Source organism: Bos grunniens, chromosome 14 (assembly GCF_055505025.1).
Source record: "Bos grunniens cultivar Pamir isolate PY7600 chromosome 14, Bosgru_T2T1.0, whole genome shotgun sequence".
Classification (NCBI taxonomy): domain Eukaryota; kingdom Metazoa; phylum Chordata; class Mammalia; order Artiodactyla; family Bovidae; genus Bos; species Bos grunniens.
In genome coordinates this window covers 5765222-5784157 of record NC_141178.1, presented here as the reverse complement: position 1 = coordinate 5784157, position 18936 = coordinate 5765222, and the positions used below count along the sequence as shown (strand labels likewise).

Below are 18936 nucleotides of genomic sequence, written 5' to 3'. Positions count from 1 at the left end.
GCATGGTGGGTTCCGCGCTCCAGATGGAGACTCAGCCAGAATTTGAGAGAGAGAGCGACATGGGGAGACCAAGTTTCAGTGAACAAGGCCCGCACTTTATTTTCCAAAGTAGTTTTTATACCTTAATTATGCATAGAGGATAATGGGGGAAGGGGTGGAGTCATGCAAGGACAGCAGTTCCTGGTTCTAATCGAAGCCAGGCTTTCAAACTTATCATATGCAAAAGTTCAGGTGATTTACATCATCTTCTGGCCAGGAGGCCTGTTAACATTTTAAGGAACTTATTTTTCTCTAAAGGTGATTATTCTAAAGTCAGGCACCAGCCTCCAAAAAGCATTGGACAAAGCTGCATTCCTACAGGGCAAAGGTGAGGTGGGCTCAATCAAAAAAAGAATTAACTCAAGAGTCCAAGGTTACAAACATTGAGGCTACTACTTACATTTCTATACACCCATTATATCAATCAATACACTGCCAAGGACACAGTAGGTAAGGAGTATGGAGACTTAGCAGAAAACATTGGCCCAATAAGTGAAAAACCCTTCACCAATACAATTTCTAATCAATCTTTTAACTACTCAAAGGAATCTGTGTTTAGACAGTTTAGAACATCTCCTGCCTCTCACAGTTGGGAGGCTCTGAACAATCACATGTGGCTGGAAAAACCTATTCAGGCAGGCTAGAGGACTTCCAAAGGAGTTTGTAGGTTAAACACTGTCACACCCAGGAATTATTAACTGGAGCTGTAAGCTAACTCTTTTTTCAGAGAGAGGTAGTGAGGGACAGCCCCCCGTAAAGTCAGAGGTGTAGGTGAGAGCACAAAGCAGAAAGTAGGCAGACTCTGGTTTTGGGGGTAGATGCTCGAGAATTTCCAGGGGGACTCCTGAGGCTCGATCCTGCCTTTGCATATGCCGAGCCTCCTTCCTCATGACCTTTGCCACGGGCGGAGCTCGCTCCCAGCATTCTCCCTCATTTATTAAGGTAGCCAATCATTTACTTAGACCAGGATGGTCTTAAAAAATATTTATTTTATATTTTGGATGATAATTCAGTATAACTTCCCTTAATTCGCTGCTCGGATTGCTCCAGCTTTGGCCCCTGGAGCTCCTGCAGTCCGTTCCTGTGAGCTCCTTTAACACACCCCAAAGCACTTCGGGTTCTTTTGTTTCATTTTTCACATCCTCATATTCTGGTCTTACAAGATAGTTCAAGTTCATCTTGTATATTTCTCGCTCCAGTCCTAGAATAGCTGTTTCTGCAAGGAATGTCGGTTCCCTTTACGGGGGAATGGTTTTAGAAACCAAGATCTAACAAAAAAGCTGAAAATATACCCATTAGACTTAGCAACTAGAGTGGTTTTGAGGGCATGGAGGGGTCGGAACTAAGACTGAAGTGGGTTGAGAAAATAAGTGAGAAGATAGGAGTAGAGACCACCCTTTTTTAAGAAGCTTGGCATCAAGGGGTGGGAAAGGGCAGAATATCATTGTCTTCACATGATTGCTGTGCAAATTAAATCAAATCACACATATGAAAATAGTTTGTAAATAATCAATTATAACAGTAAAAGGAGGCCAAGCTTCGAAACAGATAAGCCTAATTCTAAGCCCAGTTCTGTTACTTAAAAACCATTTTAAAAAGAGCTCCATTTCCTCAGTCTCAAATGGAAATATTTATTCAACTTGAACTGCTGGCACCAGGATTAGTCATACATATGAAAACTCTCCTCCAGTAAAGGAGAGTCACATACCCTTAGAGGAAGCTAATTCTCTGTAAACTGGACCTTGGAGGAAGAGGAGGGAAAAATTAGAAGCTGTATATATAATACTTAGTGTAAAAATTTTGCACTGTTTATACTCTTTCATCAAGCCTGAGATTTCTATATCTCTATACTTTCACACTTGCTGCTGCTGCTGCTGCTGCTGAGTCGCTTCAGTCATGTCTGACTCTGTGTGACCCCATAGATGGCAGCCACCAGGCTCCCCCATCCCTGGGATTCTCCAGGCAAGAACACTGGAGTGGGTTGCCATTGCCTTCTCCAATGCATGAAAGTGAAAAGTGAAAGTGAAGTCGCTCAGTCGTGTCCGACTCTTAGCAACCCCATGGACTGCAGCCCACCAGGCTCCTCCGTCCATGGGATTTTCCAGGCAAGAGTACTGGAGTGGGGTGCCATTGCCTTCTCCGACTTTCACACTTAGTTCTAGTTAATAGAATCCTTTTAAAATTTACCTATTGCTCTTAGAAGACAAGGGATTAACCCCTGGTATGGCATGGAGATATGAGGCTGAAGGCCTCAGTCATCTGGGAGACAGACCATCCACAGGGCATAAACCACGACACCTGTTGGGATATTGGCCCTCAGGTCTGATTTACACCTTTTACAAAATCTGTCACCAACCTGTTCTGCATCTTATTAGAATTATGCTTGTGTGGTCATCGTTTCATATGAAGTCTCTGTTAAGATATCTAAACTTCAAAATGTTTAATGTTTTCTCTTTGGAAATGTAATCACTAATTTCAGAACATGCTGGTTAACTCATCATAAATGATAGCTGCTTTTATGTATAAAAAAGCCTGAACCCCTTAGTGTAGATGGAAGCTCTTCATGACTCAGACTGAACTCCCCCTCCAGGCGCGGCTGGATAGGAAATAACTTGGTGAACTTGGAGATGGGCAATAGATTCATCATCTCAAAGCACTGTGACTAAGGTCTGGCTTCATCACGGGAGGCACACCCTGATATCAAGACTGGTTCCTTCTGCCTAAGCGGCCGGGTCAGCATCCTTTCATCTGCAACACGTCACATGGTGCTCTCAGCGTCAACGTTCTGTTCTGGGTGAGGAGGAGTGTGATATGTTTCCGGGTCATGCTTGTACATACGGAAAACACAGGAAGAGGGACATAAAATGCACAATTCATGGAAGGTGTGGGGGGAGGACGTGTGAAATACATTCATTTCAGTTCAGTTCATTCGCTCAGTCACGTCCGACTCTTTGCAACCCCACGAATCGCAGCATGCCAGGCCTCCCTGTCCATCACCAATTTTCGGAATTCACTGAGACGCACGTCCATCGAGTCAGTGATGCCATCCAGCCATCTCATCCTCTGTCGTCCCCTTCTCCTCCTGCCCCCAATCCCTCCCAGCATCAGAGTCTTTTCCAATGAGTCAACTCTTAGCATGAGGTGGCCAAAGGACTGGAGTTTCAGCTTTAGCATCATTCCTTCCAAAGAAATCCCAGGGCTGATCTCCTTCAGAATGGACTGGTTGGATCTCCTTGCAGTCCAAGGGACTCTTAAGAGTCTTCTCCAACACCACAGTTCAAAAGCATCAATTCTTCGGCACTCAGCCTTCTTCACAGTCCAACTCTCACATCCATACATGACCACAGGAAAAACCATAGCCTTGACTAGACGAACCTTTGTTGGCAAAGTAATGTCTCTGCTTTTCAATATGCTATCTATGTTGGTCATAACTTTCCTTCCAAGGAGTAAGCGTCTTTTAATTTCATGGCTGCAGTCACCATCTGCAGTGATTTTGGAGCCCAAAAAAAAAAAGTCTGACACTGTTTCCACTGCTTCCCCATCTATTTCCCATGAAGATCCGGATTCCATGATCTTCGTTTTCTGAATGTTGAGCTTTAAGCCAACTTTTTCACTCTCCACTTTCACTTTCATCAAGAGGCTTTTGAGTTCCTCTTCACTTTCTGCCATAAGGGTGGTGTCATCTGCATATCTGAGGTTATTGATATTTCTCCCAGCAATCTTGATTCCAGCTTGTGTTTCTTCCAGCCCAGCGTTTCTCATGATGTACTCTGCATAGAAGTTAAATAAGCAGGGTGACAATATACAGTGTTGACATACTCCCTTTCCTATTTGGAACCAGTCTGTTGTTCCATGCCCAGTTCTAACTGTTGCTTCCTGACCTGCATACAGATTTCTCAAGAGGCAGGTCAGGTGGTCTGGTATTCCCATCTCTTTCAGAATTTTCCACAGTTTATTGTGATCCACACAGTCAAAGGCTTTGGCATAGTCAATAAAGCAGAAATAGATGTTTTTCTGGAACTCTCTTGCTTTTTCCATGATCTAGCAGATGTTGGCAATTTGATGTCTGGTTCCTCTGCCTTTTCTAAAAGCAGCTTGAACATCAGGAAGTTCACAGTTCACATATTGCTGAAGCCTGGCCTGGAGAATTTTGAGCATGACTTTACTAGCGTGTGAGATGAGTGCAATTGTGTGGTAGTTTGAGCATTTTTGGCATTGCCTTTCCTTGGGATTGGAATGAAAACTGACCTTTTCCAGTCCTGTGGCCACTGCTGAGTTTTCCAAATTTGCTGGCATATTGAGTGCAGCACTTTCACAGCATCATCTTTCAGGATTTGAAATAGCTCAACCAGAATGCCATCACCTCCACTAGCTTTGTTCGTAGTGATGCTTTCTAAGGCCCACTTGACTTCACATTCCAGGATGTCTGGCTCTAGGTCAGTGATCACACCATTGTGATTATCTGGGTCATGAAGATCTTTTTTGTACAGTTCTTCGGTGTATTCTTGCCACCTCTTCTTGATATCTTCTACTTCTATTAGGTCCATACCATTTCTGTCCTTTATCAAGCCCATCTTTGCATGAAATGTTCCCTTGGTATCTCTAATTTTCTTGAAGAGATCTCTAGTCTTTCCCATTCTGTTGTTTTTCTCTATTTCTTTGCATTGATTGCTGCACTTATTTCATTCCTCAGCAACAGCTGATCCGCCTTAACAAGCCCGCCAGTTCTTTGCTGTCACACAGACAATGGGGCTGGGCTTCTCAGGCGGAAGAATCTGCCTGCCAGTGGAGGAGACGTAAGAGATGCGAGTTGGATCCCCTGGAGGAGGGCATGGTGACCCACTCCACTATTCTTGCCTGGAGAATCCTGTGGTCAGGAGCCTGGTGGACTACAGTCCATGGGGTCACAAAGAGTCGGACACGACTGAAGCAACTGAGCACAAAAGCAGATGATAGGGCCACGTAGGAAGTATTGTCCAATGTGTCAATTTTCAAATGAAAGCTTTTCTTGACTGCACTGATAACATTTCTGTGTTACCCCAGATGTACTCAGTCCAATGCTAATCCTATATATTCAGGTGGGGCAGCCCTGCGTTTAGTCTGATTTGCTGAACAGGCGGCTGAGATTTGGAATCTCCCCATGAATATTCTGTTCCTTCTTGAAACTGGACATTTGGGGTCACATTTCTTACTCCCCTGAAGTTTCCTACTTTTTAAATAGAGGAAGTGAAAATTAAAGCCATTTTTAAAAGCAATTCATTTTGCTGTCACGTGCATTTTTTTTTTTCTTCTAGGAAAATAAAATATTGAAAAACTATTCTGAAGTCAGCATTGCTGGAACAGCACATTTCAAACAAGGACGCTGGTCACTATGCATTTCTCAAACCCGCGGGAGCTCTGGAATCTCTAGCACTCTTCCCTAGTACTTAAGATTCTCGCCAGTCTTGGCCTAACCCATTTGTGTGGATTAAAAATTCTTCAAACTCATTTGTCCTTTTCTATATCAGTGTCTTTGCTCCTACTCCTCTTTAGATGGAAAAAGCATCCGTCCCCCACCAGTTGCTAAATGCTGAAATCCTTCCCATCTTTTAAGGCCAATATTCAAATATTTATTTTAAGCTTTTAAAATATCTCTAGCTAGAAGTGATATCTTTCTTCTGTCTCTGAAGCTCTGTATTTATATTTATCTTGGTGCAAAATTAATTTTCAGTATACATTGGCAGTAGCCATGGCGAACATGGGGAGGAGTTAGCTCATTCATTCACAAATATTAATTATATATCTAAGGAGCTGAGACCTGGATTCAGCATTAATTCTGTCACTATTCAACTGTGTAATCTTGGGTAAGTGATTTCACATGTTCATTTCAAATGTAATTATTTACAGATAATTCCTACTTGTTTTTATTCCTTACAATACCCTTAGAAACTGTTCATTTTTTGTGGCCTCCAAGAGGCCTGAACCATACTTGCCCAGGACAATAGCACAGTGATGATGTTTTTCAATTGATGAGTACATTTCTTCCTGTAACCCTAACTCTGACAGTCCCCGGGTAAAAAGGATGAAGGAGATACCTGGTACTTTTTCTAGGGATCATAGCTGCTTATTCCTTGCTCTTTCTATACTTTTCTATTGAGAAGAATAACATTAGCAAGATGGCTTCAATGCTGCCTCTTCCATAGCAGTGTATGTAAATATTACAGAAGTTGATAGGAATACTCCAATGGGGTGATGACTCTTCTTGTCCATTAGACAGTTAAACATGCTGTGAGTGTATATTATAGGGTGTTCTCCATCTGGTCAAGAATAGTGACTGGTGAATTTCATGTTTATTATATTCAAAACACCAGTCACAACAGGTTTTGGAGAATCTTATTTCTTTCAATGAGGAAAGAAGAAAAAGAAACAGCTGAGAAGATAGGGAAAGGAATAAAACATTTCTGCTGATAACTGTCAAAATCTAGAACCTGCACAATTATGGACAAAGCAATTTCACTTCTGGAAATCCCTCATAAAGAAATGCCGGCAAGAGACAGCAAACATAAGAGGTACAATGATTTCCATTGTAGTATTACTCGAAATAGCAAAGAGATAAACTATATGGACAAACGAGGGAACAGTACACAACATATGCTTTAAAATAAGGTAGATCCATGTGCACTCATGGCTTTCCAGGTGGCTCAGGGGTAAGGAATCTGCCTGCAAAGCAGGAGACACGGGCTCGATCTCTGGGTCAAGAAGATCCCCTGGAGAAGGAAATGGCAACCCACTAAAGTATTCTTGACTGGTAAGTCCCACGGACAGAGAGCCTGGTGGGTTACAGTCCGTGGGGTCACAAAAGAGTCAGATATGACTTAGCCCCTAAACAACAACATTATGCACTTCTGTAGAAAATTCTTAATATCAATAGATTACACTAAAAAAAAAGACAAACTGTAAACAATACATCATATAATTTAACTGTTCTAAAAAAATTAAAACCAGCTATGTATATTTTACATGTTGGTTTAGATATAAATATATGCATACATATAAACTTTTTTCATGTTGAAAAAAATTTGAAAAGGCATACATAAAATTTATGAGTGCTTCCTTCTGGGCTTGGGAAATAGGTACTGAAGTAAAGACTTAACTTATGAAACCTGTTCTGTGTTTCTGAAAAGCCACCTCATAGGATTGTGGTGAGAATTAAATTTCATGCATGAATAGTGACTGTAGGGCTTCCCAGGGGTTCAGTGGTAAAGAATCCGCCTGCCAATGCAGGAAACTTGGGTTCGACTCTTGGGTGGGGAAGATGCCCTGGAGAAGGAAATGGCCAACACGCTCCAGTCTTCTTGCCGGAAAATCGCGTGGACAGGAGCCTGGCAGGCTAGTCCACGGGCTTTCAGAGTCAGATGTGACTTAGCAACTAAACATCGACAAAGTGTAAAACTGTTGGTCTGCAGAAAGCACTAAATACATTTTTTAATAAAAACTATTAAAAAAAAAGGTGCTTCATTTTAAATTTTAAAAATAAAACAAACAAGATAAAATACAACTAGGGCAGTGGTTATATGAATTAGTACCAGGGTTATGGGACAGTCTCAAATCTTACCAAACAATTGCTGCGAAAGGAGCAGAGATGTGGAGAAAGGGTTACGGGGATCAATCGCGCCCCCTGGTGGTTGACTGCCGCCTAGCCAGAATGTGGATAAAACAAAGAAAACGATGCATCTACCTTGATTTCTCACTCTGGGGAGAACTGTTGTAGCATCCTAAGGTCTTTTACGCCCATGACCTTAGCGTCCTTAATCTTCAGACGCTACTTTTGCTTTTATCAGTTAAGTGGCATAGGCAATCCAGCAGCAGTACTGGTTAAGCCTATGTTTCTGCTCTCTCCGCTAGATTTTTCCCTCCTGGCCGCGTACAAACAGGGTCCCCTCCTTCCAACCTCAGTCTCAGCATTACCTCCTTTATGCAATCTTTTCTCACTTTCACAGATGATAAGATCCTAATGAGAAAAATTAGCTGTATTGAGCAAATGTATGTAGATATACTGTGTGTGTGGATTTATTTACATATTATATTCGTGTATATTTTTCAGTAAGCTTCCCTGATGGTGCTAATGGTAAAGAATCCACCTGTTAATGCAGGAGACGCAAGAGGCACGGGTTCCATCCTTGGGTTGGGGAGATCCCCTGGAGGAGGCCACAGCAACCCACTCCAGTATTCTTGCCTGGAGAATCCCATGGACAGAGGAGCCTAGCAGGCTACAGTCCATGGGGTCGCAAGAGCTGGGCACAACTTAGCTACTAAACCATCACCATGCTTGGTTTAATTCTCTGCTGTTGGTCTCTTGAAATTACTGTTCTTTACCAAGGGCCATGTATTTTCATTTCACTGGGCCTCATGCAACACAGAACTTTCAATTAACACTTATGACTCTATATTGTATATGTGTTTTCAGGTAAACTTGCAACTCTATTGTATGTAATTATTATTCTAGATGAGGAAAAGGCTTTGATTGACTAAGGAACTTTTTCAGGGCCCCACAGCTGGTGTACTGTACACTCAGAGCCTGCCTACTGGCTGTAAGAATTTCTCATGTACATCAGGATCCCTGTAGGGCCTACTGAAAGTATAGATTCCTAAACTGCAGTCCAGGATTTACTAAAACCTGATTTTTAGAGGCATGGTCTTGGAATCTGCGCCTTAAGTGACTCTTCCACTGGCTTAGAGCAGAAAGTCTGTATTCAGTTCATCTCCAGTCTTAGAACCTAGCATAGGCCTTCGCTCACAGCATCACTTAATAAAGGTCATGCGGATTAATTAGGCTTCTGTTGTGACACAGCTGGTAAAGAATCCGCCTGCAATGCGGGAGACCCGGGTTCAGTCCCTGGGTTGGGAAGATCCCCTGGAGGAGGGAAAGGCTACCCACTCCAGGATTCTGGCCTGGAGGATTCTCAAAGAGTTGGACACCATGGAGTGACTTATTCACTCACTTATGCTGATTCAGTATCGTTCAGTTACAGAAAGACCAAGTATTGCTTTTGTAGAAGAGCACCAGTGTTTTCAATTCCAGAGCCTGGCGAATTTTACACAAAGAAGGTCTCATCAGCAGCTGGACTACGGACATTTTTGCTTCCCATTGAACATTCGCATAGAATCTCTGGATATAAAACCTTTAAGATGGTGCAATTTGTAAGGTTTCAGAAGATTTTTTCTGGCCAAAGAATCAAAATCACAAATACACAGTGTTGTCAACTGGATGTTATTCAACCTGATATTTTGTATTGGGAATTTGATTCTTGAGCTCAGAATTTAACAAATTAAATACTTTGCAGACTTGGAAGTCAGGAAGAAACAAAACACATCTAGAATGTTCATGACCAGACAGAAGCCTATACAGTCATTTAAAAATACTAGAAAAAACTTTTAACATGAAAAAATCCTGATAATAGATATCAAAGATTAAAGTATTTTACAGAGTGATCTTAATTCTTTTAAAATGTATGAGTATAAAAATATATCAAATCATGGTGCGACTAAGGATAATTTATTAATTTAATGCAACTTAAATAGGCTTCTTATTCTTTTTGATTAGAAATAAAACAAAACTCTTTATCTTATTTGCAAATGCTTTGCTCCCTTAGCTTAGGATTCCAGGAATCATTGATTGCTTTCTCTCACTCATTGCATCATAAGTCAAGATGCTAAATTCTGTCAGGTCTGCCTAGCAACTGCATCTAACCACTGTCTCCTTCCTATCAATATTTTAAGTGTAAACGTTTAAAATAGCTTCCTCTATAGTTTCTCTGCTTCATGTCTCATTTCTTCAATGCATCTTTCACAATACCAGCAGAATCATCTTCCTAAAATATGTAGCAGATCATTCCCCCTCACTTTTCAAGACAATTAGAGCTGAAAAGTAAAAACAAACAAGAAAAAGCAGCATCTTTGAAACACTATTTGGAAAACCCAATGTCACATTGCAGAAGGAAATGGCAACTCTTGCCTGGAAAATCCCATGGACGGAGGAGCCTGGTAGGCTACAATCCATGGGGTCGCAAAGAATCAGACATGACTGAGCGACTTCACTTTCTTTCTTTCTACAGTTCCTTTTGGAGAGGGAAATGGAAACCCAGTCCAGTGTTCTTGCCTGGAGAATCCCATGGAATGGGGGTGGTGGGGTGGTGGTGGTGCCTGGTGGGCTGCAGTCTATGGGGTTGCAAAGAGACGGATATGACTAAGCAACTAACACACACATACACAATGTCACATCTTAGGGTCTCTATTACTTACTAACAAAAAGGACGTGGGTGTTTGAAGCAGGGAGCAGTAGCACCCTTCCTGAAAAGCTTCCCTCAACTGGCTGTTGCTGATGGAGACAGGTGAAGCCTTGCGTCAGGCCTGCCTCTCATCTCATTCCCCAGTCACACGCCTGCTCTTGCCTGGGCTCCAGCCACGCCTGAGATGACCCATCACCCCCAGGTAGACAATCTTCTCGTGTCTCACTTACACAGTGTATTCTTTCAATCTGATGCCCACTTGAAATCCTGGTTCAAATTCTACCTTCTCTGCAAACTCTTTCAACATCAGGATTAGTCATCTCACCCTCCAGCTCCCTCCAGCTGAATGTTCACGTCCATTGCAGCTGTTGCGTAATTCTGTCAGCTTTTCACCCTTTGCGGATGCATCTACCTGCTCCACTGGAATGTGAGTTCTCACTGACTCAGAGGTATGCTATTTATGTTTTGCCTAACAAGTGATGGGGTGACCAAGTTTGTGATCCAGTTTGTGGAGGAGTCTGGTAAAGAATCTTCCTGCAATGCAGGAGACCCCAGTTCCATTCCTGGATCTGGAAGATCCACTGGAGAAGGGATAGGCTACCTACTCCAGTATTCTTACCTGGAGTATTCCATGGACTGTATGGTTCATGGGGTCACAAAGAGTCAGACACGACTGAGCAACTTTCACTTCCTCATTTCAGCACCAGAAGACCTGATTCAGAGAAACTTTTTAGGGCAAACCAAGCTGTACAACACAATGCAAAACCTGTAGAGGGTTATAAAGTGTCACTGAGATACTCAAGAACTTTTGACTAGCTTTTCTAAATGAATCTCTAAAGCTTTCTTCACTGTGTGGATCTTAGCCTATGATTCTTGGTTGATGTTACTGTGAAGTATTGAAGAGTATATTTCCTTGGTTATCCTACATTGAGAAAATTTATTTTTAAAGATTAATAAAACTTAAAGCTTAAAAAGTTAAATTAGTATTTTGAATATTAAAATATTTTAATCAGAGAGCTAATCTCAAAAGATAGAAGTTGAAATGCTGCTGGAAAGGGCTGAGTAGGAGGGAAGAAAAACAAAAGAATCCAAGCCTATATTATACAGTCTCTTCATTAAAATGCTATAGGATTCACTCCTTTGTTTCACAGCACTGTGTATAATTATAGTACACAAAACCTCCAGATCTTCCTGCGATTAGGCACTTAAAAATATCCATCCAGATTTTCAAAGCAAGTTTCACATATACGGTAATTATATCACACGAATGTACAGTTCTTGTACATTCATACTGTATCTATCATACCACTTTAAATATAGACCATTTCTATTAGGGTTGGCTTAATCATTTTCATAATGATACCCTGGGAATTTCCTCATAGGGCGGGAAGTAAGCCTACCTGATGGCAGTTCAAGGTGCTAGATAGACACTTGACTTTGCAATATGTTTTAAAAGAGAAGTAAGAAAAACAGATTCAGAACTACTGGACACCTGTCCTACACACATACACCTTTGTTTTGGTAATGTATCTCCAGGCACTAAAAGAAATCAGTCCTGGGTGTTCATTGGAAGGGCTGATACTGAAGCTGAAACTCCAATATTTTGGCCACCTGATGCGAAGAGCTGACTCATTGGAAAAGACCCTAATGCTGAGAAAGATTGAGGGCAGGAGGAGAAGGGGACAACAGAGGATGAGATGGTTGGATGGCATCATAGACTCAGTGGACATGGGTTTGGGTGGACTCTGGGAGTTGGTGATGGACAGGGAGGACTGGTGGGCTGCAGTTCATGGGGTCGCAAAGAGTCAGACACGACTGAGCGACTGAACTGAACTCCAGGCACTGCTGGATGCTGGCATGTCACATGAATGGTGGGACAAACCATGGACTGAGATTCAGAAGACCTAGGCTTTGGTGTGATTCCTTTGGTCTCCAACAAGGGGATAACACTTTTCATTGTAATTAACTGTGGCTAAAGACTCACGGGAATAATTGTGAAAGTGACTTCCAAGTCATAACGTTAGGGCACCATAATGGGACATTTTCAGTTAGGGGTGCCCATCTGAATAACCCGGGTGCTTTCCAAAATACAGGTGGGCCCCACTCCCAGGTCAATTAGGTCAGAATCTCCTGGGATAGGGATCAGGAATATACTTCTGTTCTAAAGGCCCACAGATACTTCTGATTTACTTGCCTTTTGACAAACTGTGGAGTGAGTGCAAGACCATCAGCTTTCTAGAATGATGGACCCACACCAAATGCTTTCCAAATCTCTTAATAATGCTCTCACTTTGAAATACACATTGATTCATTGAGCCTCCGTTTCTCTAATTTGAAAACTGGAGATATAAACACTTCTTTGCATGGTTCTGGTGCAAAGATGCAGGTAAAACATCTAGGTCTGATGCCTGATAAGAAACCTACACATCTGGGGTCTGATAAGTAAGTTAAATACATGCAGATCATAAGACAGAAGGGAGCGTTGGAGACCGTGGCTAATTGGGGAATGCAAGCCTTAATGAAACAAATTTTTTTAATATTACTGTAAAGACTACCCTGGCCACATAAAACACATCTATAGGAATGACATCTGGTTTTTAGCCCTGACATACCGTTCAATAAATAACCAATCCTCAAGTACCATACATGAATTAAATATAAGACATAAAATCCTAATTGTCTGAAAGTATGTTTCTATATGCAGGTGTAGGATGTATATATAATATATACAGGATTATATATTGATTCAACAAATATTCAGTGTTCATTATTTGCTAATGAGTCCAGATAGAGATACTTAAAAGAACTAGTTCAAAGAGTTTACCGTCAAGAGACAGAGAGGAAGAAGATGAATTAAAACACGCCCATTACTAACAATGCGAATACTACCAAAACGAGGCTTCCGTGTCCATTTTTGCATTAACATTCTACCCAGGTATCTGTGACTATCTATACATACTTATACACAGTTTTTAAATATCACTAATGACTAGAAATATTTTAAATTTTAAGTATTTATTTTTAGAAACAGTATATTTTAAACTAGATCAATATGATATGATATTTAACTAGATCAATATGATATAAAATATGATAGTTTGTTGTGAAATAAGAAGTCTTGCTGAATTAATCTAAGGTTCCTTCCAGGTTTAAGATTCTATAGTCAGAAAACAATCAATCATGGAATCATCACATAAGAGAAACCACTGACCAAATGCCTCAGCATCATTCTTAGAGTATTTCTTAACATATTGGGGAAAATTTCCATCATGTGAGATCGTCTCTCAACCTAAAAAGTACAAAACCTGGCAGCTTTTAGATTTAATTAAAATTGGACTTGCCCTCTGTCTTCACCACAGGTCAGCTTTTCTGCACTCACCTAAGTCTGAGCAAAATAATTCTGCACAGCCTACTGCTAACATTTATTTCAAATCACTTTTTAGTGGTTTGGGCAAGTTCTTGCTCTTAAGTTTTCATTTCCTCTTCCTTAAAACGGTGATGACCAGAACTGAGTAAGACTTGTCTCTGAAGACTCCATAATCTGACTGGAATTTTCTTCCGTAGCCTCCCTTCCCCATCCCGCTCCTCTTTCTGCACAGCCTGCTCCAGCCAAAACTGACCGGTTATTACTCACTCAGCGTCCTTCCCATCGGCATGCTTCAAACCCAGCCTTCTCCGGAATCTCCAACTTCTACTCCATTTCCAGCCTTGCCAACAATGTCGGCCCTTCTGGGAAACCTTTCCAGAATCTTTCTCAAAGAAAATGCTTGGGCTTTGGACTGAGTCAGACCCAGGTTCATATCTGATCTTCATTCAAACTAGTTGTTTATCGGTGGATTCTTTCAAAACGTCAGCATCTATACCTTGTCTATAAACAAAATCCCAGACTACAGCGCTGTTAGGAGGCTAGATTGCACAAACAGGGAACACAGGCGCTAACAACACGTCTCAGGTTCATCAGTGATTGCTTCCTGCCTTGAACTACGATCATTCCTTCTAAGTACTTACTGGATCGTTATTTGGGAGACACAGTTTGAGCTGGATCCCTACTCTCATTCTTTACACCAAAATACATTTTACATGAATCAAAATTTTAAATGTAAACAGCAACAAAGGAATGGAAGAAAAGACAGGTGAATTCACTGATGCTCTGGAGTGAAGGCTTTTCTAAGCAGGACACAATAATCAAAAGATTGTACAATAAAAAGACTGACGATAACTACATAAAAAATGTCAATATACCTACAGCAAAAAAATTAAAATAAAAGTTAAGTTATATCAAATGGACGAAGGGCTAACTTTCTTAATTTATAGAGTCCTTGTATATCAAGGAAAAATGCTGCATACTCTAATAGGAAAAATACACAAAGAATTTGGTCAGGTAGCAAATATACATGACTAGCAAGTGTGAAAAGATATTCCTTTTTGCTAATAAAGAAATATGGAAAGTGAAAGTCAGTAGTGTCCGACTCTTTGCCACCCCATGGACTGTAACCTGCCAGGCTCCTCTGTCCAAAGAATTCTCCAGGCAAGAATACTGGAGCGGGTAGCTGTTCCCTTCATTCCCCTCTCCAGTTGATCTTCCCAACCCAGGGATTGAACCCAGGTCTCCCACATTGCAGGTGGAGTCTTTAGCGCCTGAGCTACCAGGGAAACCCAAGAATACTGGAGTGGGTAGCCTATCCCTTCTCCACGGGATCTTCCTGACCCAGGAATTGAACCAGGGTCTCCTGCATTATAGGCAGATTTTTTTTTCACCAGCTGAGCTACCAGGGAAGCCCATAAAGAAATATAAATTAAAGCAAAGAGATAGTTTTTAACCTATTGTTAGGGTAAAAATTAAAAAGATAATATCTGATGTTGGTAATGGTGTAAGGGCACAGGCTTTCTCATGCACTGTTTTGGGGGTACAGATTGGTGCTACTTCCGTTGCGTTCAACTTAGCAAATTTTCTAAAATAAACAAAGGGACATTCCTTTGACTCACTCCTTGCACTGCTAGAAATTTAGCTTAGAAATAAATTCAAGACCTACACTATAATGAGTTAGAGCTAGTTGCAAACTTTTTGTAATAGAAAAAAAAAAGTTATTTGTTAATCAGTTCAGTTCAGTCGCTCAGTCATGTCCGACTCTCTGCGACCCCATGGACACCAGCACGCCAGGCCTCCCTGTCCATCACCAACTCCCAGAGTTTACTCAAACTCATAATAATGCCTGATAAACTGAGTTATAATGTCTACCAAACATGGACTTCCACATAGTTATTAAAAATGCATGACGTGGATGAGGATATTTCTAACAAATATTAATGGAGGAAAACTGATGTCATCTGTATGAATTGAAATGTGGGAGTAGGGTGGGTTGAGTTTGTATCAATATACATACACACAGTGCAATTTTTTTTTAGAAAAATAATAAGTAACTGAGAAGTGCTTACTTTTAGGAAGAACTGTGTGGGGAGGAAGGGGATAGGTGGAATAGAGGGATATTTTTATTATAAGCCTTTCTCAACCAGTCTATGGCCTGGATGTAGTAATCATAGCTGTATATTAATCTAAATTATATGTACATGATAGACAGCTCATCCTTTGTGGGCATTCATTCTCAGCTTATCAGCTAAGACAACTGAAGGGGCCCAAAGTTTTGAGCACTGGATATAGTTTGTTAACTAGATTAAGAAATACAATTTACTACTGTGTAGAAATTCAAACACTTTTTAGAAAGAAGGGCCTTCACACGGCAAGACTGGAACCACTGGTGACACAGAGGGATAAAAATAAGACACGTCTAACTATGATGGGAGCTCCTTATTCTGTTGAAGGGGTAGGTGTGACTTTAAGAAAGATCTGTGATATTTCAACCCCACCTTGACAAGTGATCTGAAAATGTGGCGTAGTACCTACCTTCAGTTCCAACATCTGGAAAGTTTCAAACATCAGCAGCACTTATCACTGCTTAGAATGAATGACCTAATCATGTTTATAAGTAAATGAAATAAATAAATGAAATCTATTTTCTAACAGTGAAAATGTGGCTCTATGCTCTTCCCTGGTCACTTAGACGGTAAAGAATCTGCCAGCAATATGGGAGACCCAGGTTCGATCCCTGGGTTGGGAAGATCCCCTGGAGAAGGGGATGGCCACCCACTCCAGTATTCTTACCTGGAGAATCCCATGGCGGAGGAGCCTGGTGGGCTACAGTCCAGGAGGTTGCAAAGAGTCTGGGGACAGAGTGACTAACACTAAGATAAGACACGCTCTTATCAGTTCTCAGATCTGAATGCATTCAAACTTACAAACAGAAGTGGTCTTGAACTTCAGGCCAGCCTAACCCCACCTGGAACTCTTAGGGGTCACTCGCACAGTCACCCTGGGGAGGAGCAGGGCCCCTGCTGCCACTTACGTCATGTATGTGAAAAAGGTGCTTAGCGGCTCCAGGGAGTGATTCCGGAAATACTCAAACTCTCTGCAGAGCTTTTTCCTCATCTCCGTGTCAATAACAGAAACAGTAAGAGGAGTGGCTTGATTAGCCAAGAAGTTCCCATAATCCGTGGTCTGGAGATGAATTTTCAGATCTGAAATTAAACAAAGCACCAGATCAGGTTAAATTTGGAACATGCATGAAAAAGCTTTACAACACTGACTGAATTTGCAGTAACTTTATGATAAATGCATATTTATTTACTGTTTATTATTTATTTGATTGCACTGGGTCTTCGTTGCTGCGGTGATGTTTCCTGCTGCAGAGCACAGGCTCTGGCGCGTGGGCTTCAGTAGCTCCAGCCCCTGGGCTCAGTTGTGGCTCACAGGGCCCGGGGCACTCAGGCTATAGTAGCCCCAGCCCCCGGGCTCAGTTGTGGCTCGCAGGGCCTGTGGCACTCAGGCTTCGGTAGCTCCAGCCCGTGGGCTCAGGAGGGGTGACTCGCAGGGCCCGGGGCACTCAGGCTTCGGTAGCTCCAGCCCGTGGGCTCAGGAGGGGTGACTCGCAGGGCCCGGGACGCTCAGGCTTCGGTAGCTCCAGCCCGCGGGCTCAGGAGGGGTGACTCGCAGGGCCCGGGACGCTCAGGCTTCAGTAGCTCCAGCCGTGGGCTCAGGAGGGGTGGCTCGCAGGGCCCGGGGCACTCAGGCTTCGGTAGCTCCAGCCCGCGGGCTCAGGAGGGGTGACTCGCAGGGCCCGGGGCACTCAGGCTTCGGTAGCTCCAGCCCGCGGGCTCAGGAGGGGTGGCTCGCAGGCCCGGGGCGCTCAGGCTTCGGTAGCTGTGACTCAGGGGCTCAGCTGCTCTGCAGCATGTGGAAGCTTCCCGGATTAGGGATGCAACTCCGATTTCCTGCACTGGCAGGTAAATTCTTATCCACTCTTCCACCAGGGAAGTCTGATAAATGCATATTTAATTATTACTACTTTATTCAGTTCAGTTCAGTTGCTCAGTCATGTCCGACTCTTTGCGACCCCATGAATCGCAGCACGCCAGGCCTCCCTGTCCATCACCAACTCCCAGAGTTCACTCAAACTCACGTCCATCGAGTCAGTGATGCCATCCAGCCATCTCATCCTCCGTCGTCCCCTTATCCTCCTGTCCCCAATCCCTCCCAGCATCAGAGTCTTTTCCAATGAATCAACTCTTCCCATGAGGTGGCCAAAGTACTGGAGTTTCAGCTTTAGCATCATTCCTTCCAAAGAACACCCAGGACTGATCTCCTTTAAAATGGACTGGTTGGATTTCCTTGTAGTCCAAGGGACTCTCAAGAGTCTTCTCCAACAGCACAGTTCCCTTAATATAAGGTCTACGTAAGATTTAGACTTGCATGTTAATCTCTAAAGCAATAAGATTCAATGTTAATGCAGGTAATCAAAAACAACTTTTAATTACATATGAACTCTAGAATCATTGAGCACAGTTGAAAAGAACATTAGAAACCACCTAGTCCAGAGATTGCAAATTGGTTTTAACTGAGCCACTATTTGGAAATAGTGCTAGGAAAACTGTTTGAGGATACTAAGCCTCCATCCCTGCTTGATGGCAAAGAAAAGTTTATTACTAATATTTACCCTACAGATGAAGACATTGAGTTTCAGTGGGTCTAAATGGGTTTTAACCTTTAAAAAACAAAGATCCAGTCCCATCACTTCATCAAGATCATGTTGTGAAATTGATTCAAAGCCAGTATCATACCTTTAAAAAAATCTGTATTTTATTACCAATCAATTAAATCAGATCATCAATTATTCTGTTACTTAATTCTGTCTCGTGGAATTATTTAACCTCACTCATCTGAATTTCAAAATACCTGGATAATACTTCTGGAACACCTCCTATTCCAGGATATTACAAAGTCTTAATATGTTAACTTCAAAGAGACAGTTCCAATTTCTTAGTAGTATCTTTTATCTTTTGGTTCCTGTGTGGTACCCAACACATAAGTGTCTCAAATATCTGAACATCAGAAATGTCTTTGGCACCATCTAGCACATGACTGGAGGCAATAGAGCATCCTAGACTTTATTGCAATTTTCACTGAAACATTTATTGAGTATCTATTATGTGCTGTTACCACAGGAGACAAAACATATTCCTCATCTTCAAGCAAACTCATAATCTGGTGGAAGAAGAGGCACGAAAAAACAGATGA

At 42.0% G+C, this 18936-nt stretch overlaps 1 protein-coding gene across 2 annotated transcripts in view; it reads right to left on the bottom strand.

Annotated features, from left to right (window-relative positions):
- Positions 1-18936, bottom strand: part of ATP6V0D2 (ATPase H+ transporting V0 subunit d2) — a 56336-nt gene that overhangs the window by 25435 nt on the left and 11965 nt on the right. For both annotated transcript variants that reach the window (XM_086335239.1, XM_086335238.1), the window contains exon 2: positions 16709-16880. In XM_086335239.1, the coding sequence (XP_086191365.1) occupies positions 16709-16880 (172 nt within the window). The remainder of the gene's footprint in view (positions 1-16708; positions 16881-18936) is intronic.